Source organism: Phyllostomus hastatus, unplaced genomic scaffold (genome assembly GCF_019186645.2).
Source record: "Phyllostomus hastatus isolate PE091 unplaced genomic scaffold, TTU_PhHast_1.1 phas_contig_198, whole genome shotgun sequence".
NCBI lineage: Eukaryota > Metazoa > Chordata > Mammalia > Chiroptera > Phyllostomidae > Phyllostomus > Phyllostomus hastatus.
In genome coordinates, this window is record NW_025333715.1 from 2,847,351 (window position 1) to 2,857,717 (window position 10,367).

Below are 10,367 nucleotides of genomic sequence, written 5' to 3' on the forward strand. Positions count from 1 at the left end.
GCAGCCTCGTGTCCCGTTCTGTGTCGGGACGTGTGGGCCAGCAGGCCCGTGGCTTTGCCGACACTCAGCAGCTCGTGTGCCTGGGCCGCGGCGGAGCTGTCTGGTGTTTGCACCAGCCGGGGCTTGTCCTTGACGTTTATCGTGGTCTCGCGTTGGCAGCAGAGAGGGGAACTTCATAGCATCACTGATCGGGGTCAAAGGCCACAGAGTCTGCTGGGTTTTTAAAAATTTAAATAAGTCTGTTCATTTTTAGTTTGCTTTATTTGTATCCTTCTTGAAATGAAATACAAAGAAATTATGTTTTTTTCAAACTCATTTTTATCATTTCTGAAAGCACGGTGCACCTTATACTCCATGCACCAGTGAATTCAAGACCCAGTGCCAACGACACCTGGAATTCTGGCAGATACGTTAGTGACGGGCACGGTGTCCAGGGACTTGGGGAGGCGCAGCCCTGGCACTGAGGGCAGGGAGACCAAGGGGCGGCTCACAGCAGCGGACGGGGGGTCCCGTGTGGGTTTGGAAGCGGTGGGCATGCAGAGGGGTCCCAGTCAATTTCTGTAGCCATTGACCTTAGCCAACATGAAAGAAGGTCCTGCTGGCATCTGACTTGGGAGACTTCGTGGAAGTAGTTTAAAGAAACACTGTCTCCTTTCTTTTCCCTCTTGCCTTATGCTCCAGGAGTTTTTAGCTGGTCACAAAAAATGCCTCCTTTGGCACATTGGGGTGCACACAGTTGAGGGGATAGCTAGACCGTCTCACCCAAGCACTCACACCCTCCTGTCCCAATTTCCATTTTATAGGAGCAAACATGGTAAAGGCCCAAGGGAAGCTGCCGCTGTCCAAGGCCCGTCTGAGGAGTGAGTGTAGGTGGGGCCATGGTCAGCAGCTCCCTGAGGGCTGTGTGCACAGAGGACCGTCAAAGTCGGGGCTTCTCTCCCCCGCCAAGCCAAGGCCCGGACCTGGCCGTTGAGAAGCAGCTCAGCAAGGTCAAGCACGAAGGCATCCAGGCCCCGAGTCAGACAGTTCATACTCTGGCCCAGTCATTTTACCCGTTGGAGTTCACCCTGGAGAAAGTGGCGGAGAAAGAGGCTGGGCTTTATACACAAGTGTGGTTTATAAAAGTTCTACATGGAAAAGAAGTTAGAGACCCATCAAAAGGGGGCATGGTTAAATACACCACGGTACACAATTTCAGTGGAACACTAGGCAATATTTGAACATCAGGCTTTTGAAATATCTTTCATGGGGAAATGCTCAAAAGTCAGTGTGTTATTAAGAGTAAAAACAGCTCAGAAGGTACAAAAATTTATATAATTAACAAACGACTGGACGGAACGACAGAAATATTACTGAGTGTCCTTTCCAGGCGGAGGAATTCTGGGTGAGAAGAAGAATTTCTTTTAGACTTCTCTGACATCAAAACTTTCTACAAGAGACACTACATTGAATTTGTATTAGGGTTACAATGTAAAAAGCAAGCTTCACTAAAAAAAAATAATCACAACAAATACAAGAAGGGCTCTGCACGCAGTTTGGGGAGAATTAGAGAAATGAAAAAAGCACCCACAGTAACAAAGTAACAGTAACCATAGTCTTCCCTGATTGGTTGCTGAGCCCCGGGAGGGGCGGGGCTGCGCGGCATAGGGGCGGGGCTGCGCCCACTTCTTCCGGGGTGTGGCCTCCGTCGCCGCCGCGCGCGCGAGCGAGCGGTCTCCATGGCAACTAGTGGGGCCTGCGCAAGGCCCCTTCGCCGCCGCCACTGCTGCCACTGCCGTCTGCTCCGCTCCGCCCCCACCGAGGTCACGCCGCGACCCGCCCTCCACTACGACCCCGGTCCAGCTCGCGCTCCCGCCCGAGGCCGCCCTCCTCCCTCCGCCGCGGCCTCCCTGGCCTGACCTGACCGGGAAGCAGTTCCGGCGGACGGCCGCCGTGACTCATCCGCCTGCTTGCATCCCCAGATCGTGCCATCTTGGCTGCGGCCGGCGGGGCACCCGGAGCCGCGGAGGAAGCCGCGGAGACCCAGGTACGAGTCCGCCGCCAGTCCCAGGCCCGGCTCCGCCGTCGCGGCAGGTGCGTCCGCCCTTTGTTGTGCCCCAGGTGGGTGCTGGCCGCGCCCCGGGAGGGGGCTTCGCGCTGCGAGGGGGCTTCGGGCCCGGCTCCCACCCCGCCCCCAGCTCTTTGCCCCTCCCACGTCGCCTCCCCCACTTCGACCCGGTTTTCTGCAATCTAAAGAAACCTTTCAAAAACGTGTTTCCATCTTTCAGGCCCCAGAACAAGTCCAACCTCCTGTGCTGCCCGCCTTGGCCTTGTGAGGTCCGCGATAAAGGAGCCGGTCCGGAATCGGGGATCCCCAAGGCCTGCACCAGCTGCCTGGCCGCGACTGCGCCCATCCTTGGCGTGTCTACCCTGCCTTCAATCTGAGACTTGAACCCTACCTATTCCCTCATTCCTGCCTGTGTCTACCAAATTTTAGCATCACTGGTCCTCAGGTTCCCGGTTATCCAAACCCTTTCTCCCACCCAGCAGTTCATCCTTTGGTTGACCTCTGCCAACATGGTCCAACCCCAGACATCAAAAGCTGACACCCCAGCCTCCGTAGCCTCTACCAATGCCCAAATGGATGATGTCATTGACACCTTGACCTCCCTGCGCCTCACCAACTCTGCACTCAGGCGGGAGGCCTCTACGCTGAGGGCGGAGAAGGCCAACCTCACCAACATGCTGGAGAGCGTGATGGCAGAGCTGACCCTGTTACGCACCAGGGCTCGGATTCCGGGCGCGCTGCAGATCACCCCGCCCATCTCAGCCATTACCTCCAACGGGACCCGGCCAATGACCACGCCCCCGACCTCTCTGCCTGAGCCTTTTTCCGGGGACCCGGGCCAGCTAGCGGGGTTCTTGATGCAGATGGACAGGTTCATGATCTTCCAGGCCTCCCGCTTCCCGGGGGAGGCTGAGCGTGTGGCCTTCCTCGTGTCCCGGCTGACTGGGGAGGCAGAGAAGTGGGCGATCCCCCACATGCAACCTGACAGCCCCTTGCGAAACAACTATCAGGGGTTCCTGGCGGAGTTGCGGAGAACCTACAAGTCCCCGCTGCGGCACGCGCGTCGCGCCCAAATCAGGAAGACTTCCGCCTCCAATCGAGCTGTGCGGGAGCGGCAGACGCTGTGCCGCCAGCTGGCCGCTGCGGGTGCGGGCCCCTGTCCTGTGCACCCCGCCTCCACCGGGACTGGTCCCGCCCCCGCCCTGCCCGCCCGAGCACGGAACCTTTAAGAACCTGCCGCCATCCTGGTCGCCTCTGCAACTACCAGGTCGCAACCCCCTTTGCTGCATAGAAGAAAAACCCCTACCACAGCATCCTTCTTGTTTGAGACACCCCTTCCGGCCTCTCCAGACCCGTTCCAGAAGGAGATCTTCATACTCTCGGGCACCCTGTCACCCACCTCGCTTCCTAGTGCTCCGTGCTAGCTCTGCACCCGCGCCCCCGTGCATGTTTCCCTCTCATGCTTGCAGCTGCAGCTCCTCTGGTGACCGCAGCTCTGCTGCTCGGTCACATCGACCCCACATCATGCTGCGGACCACTCGGGCGGACCCCGCCTGGCCTGGCGAGGTTCGCAGATGCTCCTCTTCCGCCCTCTGCAGACCCCCAGGGCAGCAGCGCCCCACCTGGCTGCCCTGTTCTCACTGATGAGCTTGCTGACGACAGAAGGCACTTTGGATGGCTGGTGGCTTGACGTGGGGACCTGGAGAAGGGAGTCTGGCCTCCCACCTGTGAGGTCGGCAGTCCAGCCAGGGCCCAGTGTGGCAGGCAGGGGCCCTGTCCTTGCTCTTGGTGGCCGAGCAGTCGCTGTGGGAATGTAGTGCCCGCATGTCTGGGAGCACGCTCCAGTCCGCACCAGAGTACACGGTCAGCGGGCCCATTGTTGCCGCCGGGAAAGGCCGCAACGCAGGTAAAGGGGGAGACCTGGCAGAGGCACCTCCACGAATGCCTGGCTTGAGCTGCCGGTGTTCTGATGGCGCCGGGAGTTCTGGGAATCTGGAACTCGCCTGCTAGAGAAGGTGACTGGCTTTGGACCACTGGGTGGCTCCCGGCAGCGGCCGGAGCAGCCGATCCGTGCACACAGTGCCTGAGGCCCTCTGCCAGCTGAGGGCTTGGCCTCCAGTGGGGATCGCCCTGGCTGCTAGTGCGTGGTCACCCTTCCACTGTTCCGTGTCACTTGGTGGTGGGCCTCATCGGGCTTGAGACTTGTTCTCTTCTCCATTCAGGTGACAAGTGGCCTTTACCTCAGCCCCTCAGCCACCCCCAGCATCTTTCGGTCTCCAGACCCCCCCATGTGGCTTTCCGCACCCCCCAAGCCTGGGCTGTCCGTCAGCCGCCCAGCCTTTGCTCAAGAAGTCTCGGCCTCTGACAGCCGGAGACCCACCGCCTCTGGGATGCGTCCGGAAGCACCGGAGGCAAGGCAGCATTGGCCTCTGGTCGCCCCAGGCAGGGCGTCGGTGACGCTTGTGAAGGAAAAGAGCTGCGGACTACCTCCATCCTCAGGCGACAGTGCAGACTGACACTCAAGTCCTAACTCTGAGGGACAAAGCCATACTTCTTAGTGGTGGGGGCCTTGCGCTTCCTCATGGGGACGCCTGGCCTTCCCTTCCCCAGTGTCTTTGCCGAGTCCTTTGGCCGGCGATGCCCCCGCCGCAGTTGAACGCCAAGTGAGCTGCACCTGCGCAGCCGCCTGGACAGTGCGGGGAGTTGGGGTGTGTCACCCTGGGCGCGTCCGCCCCTGCTCTGCTGGCAGCAGAGGGACGGCTTCTGCACACGCCCAGAGACACGTCTTGGGTTACCCAGAGGTTGGGTCCTGGGGCCCACCCTTCCTTCTTTAAGAGTTTTGATGTTGGGAGAAGTGACCACGTTCCTGAAGCAACCGCTGCCTTGCAAGGTCAAGGGTACCCAGTGTTGCTGATGTTCGTGGGTCACTGCCACCCTCTCATTGTAAACTCCGTTAGCCCAATTGCCCTGCTCAACGACCGCCTGAATACAGGCGGCAGGCCCCCTGGATTCCAGCCGCGGCTGTTCAGGTGGGCCCGTGGTGCTCTTCAAGCTTGCACTGGAGGAAGACACGGGAGCTGCCGTTCTGGGGGCGGGGCCTCGGTCCGGGCATTCAGACCACTTCCTCTCAGGGCTCCGTTTCCCTCTGCCTGCGTGCCGGGTGGAGGCTGTTGCCGACGAAGGGTGCAGCGGTGCCCGGGGAGAAGGAAAGCCCGTGGGCGGAGCAGGTGCCTGGAAGCTGCCCGTGTGGCCTGGCGCAGCTGGGGTGGGAGGCCCAGTGCCGGCGCAGGGCGGGAGCTGGGTTCTCTCAGCCGCCCCCAGGCCCACTTCAGTGTCCCGTGTCTGCACCAGGCGCAGCGTTTCGGCCACGCTGCCCGCACACCAGGGCCAGAGCCGCCCATGCCCATGGCGCTGAACGTGGGCCGTGGTGCCCGGCCCGGGCTGCTGCTCCGGTTTCCTTTAGCCTAGTGACTTGGTGCTTGTGTCTGTGGGCTCGGGACTGGCGCTGTCGGACACCCACAGCCTTGGTCGCTTCCTGCAGCTGTAGGAGCGGGAGCAGGCGAGCGAGTGGGGGTGGCCCTCACGTTGGACAGGGAAGAGATGCCACATGGGGAGCCCACCGGCTCCAGGGGAAGACACACAGTCCCCTGCAAAAGAGGATGGGACCCGAGCTCCCTGTGGCCCAGGGCTAGGCCACGGTGGGGGGCAGGGCCAAGCCGAAGAATGGAGTTGGGGAGGGGAGCTGCTTTGTACATACCTTGGGGTTATACTTTCCATTTAAGGGAACTCGTGCTGGTTTGCAGAGGGGCCGGCCGTTAGTAGTGTTGATGCATGCGAGGCACACATCTGTTTTCCACGGTGTTGGCATCGGACTGGACCGTGACTGCGTTCTGGCCCATGCGACCCCCATCTGGCAAGGAAGCTTCATCTCCTGACCGCACCCCGTCGGGTGGGATTCCGAGTGAGGGGTGGGCTCCTGGTCCGATGCAGAGTGTGACCTTGGGGTTAACTAATGTCAGTGTCCTACAGCATTTCAGTGACTTCTGGGGGAAAGCAAGACCCGTTTGCTGGGTCCCAGGTAAGTATGCGGTGAGTGAGTCAGGACGAGGACCGCACAGAGGTACAGGTGAGGCTCCCTGACCCACACGCTTCTGAACACGGGGGACAGAACCACCCACTGGGTGACCGAGACCCTGACAGGCCTGCGGGACAGTGGGCAGAGGTGGGCCTGGACTCGGGAGGGCAGGCCCCACGACTGTGAAAGGATAGGCAGGGACCACTGACCGCCAGCGGGGCTTTGGGTCGGGAGAGCCGCCTGCAGGGGCCCTCCCTCCGCCCGGTAGCCAGAGCTGTGGGACCAGGATCACCTGTGCTCCGGAAGCGATGGCAGTTTCGAGACGACGAGGGGCGACGGCAGGCTCCGGGCCATCAGCTAAAGCTGATGGCCGAGCCCGGTGTAGGGAGGGGGCCAAGGGTCCAGCAGGCCACCGCCCACTGTGAGTGGAGCTGCCGTCTCCCGTGTCGCCTCAGGGCCCCGGCACCCGGCGTGGTGGCGGCAGTTGGTACAGCACAGGCGCAGTGGACACGGAGGAACCCCAGCCCCTCACTTCAGCCTCACGGACCCCTTTCCGTAAACAAGTCCCAGCCTGCTGTCGGGTCTGTCGGGAAACCTACACGTCGTAGAGATTCTGGAACATCACGCAGAGCAAAGAGAAGTCAAGTTCAACATTTTGGGATTTCTCCTTTCAGCCTCCCCCTCCCCCTTGTCACCACTAATTTTCTTTAGAGAGGGCCGGTGTGGCCGCATCAGGCGGGTGGCCGGCAGAGCCGGGGCTGCTCCCTGCGCTGCTCCTGCCCCTCCCCCCGCTGCAGGTCGATGGGCGTCCTCGTGCGTAAAGCCTTCCCCCGGCCCGCTGTTCCCTTAGGGTACATGTTCCGGGGGCGGGGCTGCGGAGTGAGAGGGTATGGGGACCCCCGAGGCTCCGGTTCCACACTGACAGAGTGGTTTTCCCAAACGTGTCCGCTCACACTGCCACCCGCACGGACGAGTGGCCCGTTCTGCCGTCTCGCCGGCGCCGAGTACCATCACCTGGCTAAGTCTTTGCCGACTTGATCACGAAGAAATAGCCTTTGTTTTCATTCCCACCTCTTTGGTTTTTAACCCAGTGCGACATCTTTCCGCGTCAAGCAGCTGTGTGTCCTCTTCTGAACGTCATGGTCGTCCTTGGCCCTCGTCCCCCGGGGCCTGTCTGACGCGTTTGTGCGAGCTCGTTGTGCATTAAAGATACTAACCTGCCGAGTGGCGTCTGCTGCTGCGCGCTTCCAGCCTTCGCTTCCGTGGGCGTTTGACTGACTGCAGCGCCGGCGACCTCTCTGTGGCCGACGCGGTGGCCCCCGGCACCTCCTGCTGACGGCGGCGAGGCGGGCCAGTGTGTCTTGTCCCTTTTGTTCACAGGCGTGTCATGGCATCTGTAACCGTGCCCTCTGGCACACAGTAGGTGCACAGTGAACTGCCAGACTCTCACGCAAGTGGATGTGCTGGGTGCAGAGGACCCGTGGGTGGGGAAAACAGTCCCTGCCCAGGTACCCACGGGCCAAGGGCAGCCCTCAAGCTTTGGGTCCCCAAGTCCCTTCACACTTATCACTGAGGACCCCAAAGAGCTTTTGCTTGTGTAGGTCTTATCAATAATCATACGTTAGCCCTGGCTGGTGTGGCTCAGTGGGTTGAGTGTGGGCTGTGGACCACAGGGTCGCCTGTTCCATTCCCGGTCAGGGCACAGGCCTGGGTCGCAGGCCAGGTCCCCAGTAGCGGGTGTGCGAAAGGCAACCACACACTGATGTTCCTCCCTCTCTCCCTTCCCCCTCTCTAAAAATAAAAAAAATCTTAAAAAAAAATACATTAACTGGAAGGTGTTTTAAAATATTAAAAATAAACTCATTAGCCCTGGCTGGCGCAGCTCAGTGGATTGAGCTCGGGCTGCGAACCAAAGCATCACAGGTTCGATTCCCAGTCAGGGCACATGCCTGGGTTGCAGGCCATGACCCCCAGCAACCGCACATTGATGTTTCTCTTTCTCCCTCTCTAAAAATAAATAAATAAAATCTTTTAAAAAACTCATTAATATCAGCATAAATAGCCTATTTTAATGAAAACTATTTCCTGAAAGAGAATTTAGAAGAGTGGCATTTTTTTTTACATTTTTGCCATTTTTTAAATTGGCTTAATAGAAGACAGCTGGGGTCTCAGACCTGCTTCTGCACTTAATCTCTTGCAAGATCCCGTGTCACGGAGCCTCTGAAAAATCCCACTGCTCACCATGAGATAGAGTGGGGCTGCGCGGGGCGTTCAGGCGTTACCATGGAAACCCTTCAGCTCCAGGACCCACCGGGGCTTTTGCGCTCTGGGAACTGCTAGTCTGCGAGGAGGTGAGGCCACGCAGCCCGCAGACATTGGCACCCTGTCCTGCGTGGTTTTCTTTCACTGCCGCAGAGTTAAGGTCTTCCCTTCCCTCCAGAATCCACGGACTCACCTCTGGGGTTAAGTGGGCATGTAGCACAAGGTGAGGCTTGGTCCCAGATATTTTAGCAAATACGCTGAGCTCAGAGATGCCTTTCTCTTGCTGCCCGGCGTGTGTTTTCTTCACCACATTCGAAAACCTGAGCTCTTCTAAGGCCACCTTTCCTGTTGTCTGTTGACCCACCCACCTTCCCCAGCACCTCCCTTTTTAAAGTGATTGTCTGGTGGGGTCCCCCTCCAGGTTTCCTTTGCTGCTCGTACCACATGGACTTGAAGAATCCTAAGATGCTCCCCAAATCTTGGCGACAAGGGGCGGCTCTGGAGGGCGCAGTGGCTCTGGTGAGCTGTGTGCAGGCGCAGCCCTGAGGGGGGGTGGCCCCTCCTCCTGCCCGCGAAGGCCTGGCCCCTGGGGCTCCCACCAACGTGCTTCTCCACTACTGGTTCTCAGCGCCCCAACTGCCTGGCCTGCCGGCCAGTCTGTACACGTAGCGTCCTCCCGGCTGCCCCTGATGGCTGGTCCTGAGAGGTTCACAAGGACCTGGCCCCCCACCACGTCTGGTGGTTGAGGTGCGAAGCCCTGCCCCCCACCCCCAGCCAGCCCCACCGTGGGTCCCAGTGTGAGGCTGGAGGCCAGGAGCCTGGGCAGGACCAGGGCGCCATCCTCAGTGGCTGCAGGGCCCCTGCTCTTGCTTTGGGTCCCACACGACCAACCACAGTCCCGAAGACTCCCGGGGGGACTCTCCGCCCAGTGAGTGGTGGCTCCATCCACGCCGTCCCCCAGGCCAGGAACCTGAGTGCCATCCTGGCCTTGTGTCCCCCACAGCAGCTTCTCCATTGTCCAGAGCGCCCGATGCCGTGCCCAAGCTGTCAGTCTGGAGCTCTGCTCCCGCAGCCTCTGTCCTCTTCGCTCTCCTGCCTCCCTCCCTGCGCTCAGGGCTGCGCCGAGACAGGGACCACACGGTCCTCCTCTTAGGAAGCCTCCCGGGACAGCAGGGCAGTGGAGGGGTCCGGGCTGCGCCCCCCCATCCCCACACCCACCCCAGGCCCCCTCTAGGAAAAGTCACCCCCTTCGCTTCTCACTGCGCTTGCGTTTCACCTGCGCTCCCCGAGGGCCGATGTCTGCTGCATCCACGTGCCTGGCCCCCCGTGCAGGGCCCGGCAGAGAAGCTGCCTGGGGCCGGTTCCGTGGTTGACCAGAAGGACGGCGGAACGACCCTGGCCTGGAGTCGCAGGTGCTCACTTGCCGAGGGCCGGGCACCGGTCCGGCTCCCCACCCTGCGATGACGAGACAGAGCCCACTGGCGTGGGGCTTCTGTCCCTGAGCGGGAAGAGCAGCGGCACGCCCGAGCGCCTGTCCCAGAGGGAAGAAGGCCGGGTCGGTGGCCAGTGGGGGCTTCCCTCCGGAGACCGGCGCGTGTCACTCACCAGCTAACGGTTCTGCCCACTGCGGCCGGGGGACCAATTTCCACACTCGGCCAAACCCTCGGCCTTAAGCATGCCATTCGGTGCGTGTGAAAATCGTGTGCTGTGTGCGCCGCCCCGTCGAGATACAGGAAGAGCGTCGCCACCCAGACACGTCCCTGAAGCCCCGCCCTGGCTCTAGGGTCAACTCCCGGGACACAACAGCACTCTGTGCCTCTCAAAACCACGGCCGCACCTCTGCCACGCGGCTCTCTGGTGCGTCCCGCCAGGATTTGGTGGGTGGGGGGAGGCGGGGCGGAAATGCGTGTTTGCCCCCCTGGCCAGCCCCTCATTGCGGAGCCACTTGTTGAAGGACCTCCTGTGTCTCCACTGGGTGGCTTG

The 10,367-nt window shown here is 60.6% G+C and overlaps 1 protein-coding gene across 4 annotated transcripts; it reads left to right on the top strand.

The window, feature by feature from the left end:
• The first annotated feature begins 1,686 nt into the window (after nucleotides 1–1,686).
• On the top strand, nucleotides 1,687–7,825 carry RTL6 (retrotransposon Gag like 6). 4 transcript variants are annotated; one of them, XR_006785231.1, is made up of 3 exons: nucleotides 1,687–2,073; nucleotides 2,268–3,953; nucleotides 4,270–7,825. XR_006785231.1 is itself a non-coding variant. In XM_045834927.1 (2 exons), the coding sequence occupies exon 2, from the start codon at nucleotides 2,557–2,559 to the stop codon at nucleotides 3,274–3,276; it is 720 nt and encodes a 239-aa protein (XP_045690883.1). In that variant the 5' UTR covers nucleotides 1,687–2,100; nucleotides 2,268–2,556; the 3' UTR covers nucleotides 3,277–7,825. The 4 variants fall into 4 exon arrangements, 3 of the variants coding, with proteins under 3 accessions (XP_045690883.1, XP_045690881.1, XP_045690882.1); XM_045834927.1 differs by having other exon boundaries at nucleotides 1,687–2,100; nucleotides 2,268–7,825; XM_045834925.1 differs by having other exon boundaries at nucleotides 2,268–7,825.
• The last annotated feature ends 2,542 nt before the right edge of the window (nucleotides 7,826–10,367 follow it).

Coding starts and splice junctions, on each gene's coding strand:
- RTL6 (XM_045834927.1), top strand. CDS start 2,557: ATGGTCCAACCCCAGACATCAAAAGCTGACACCCCAGCCTCCGTAGCC.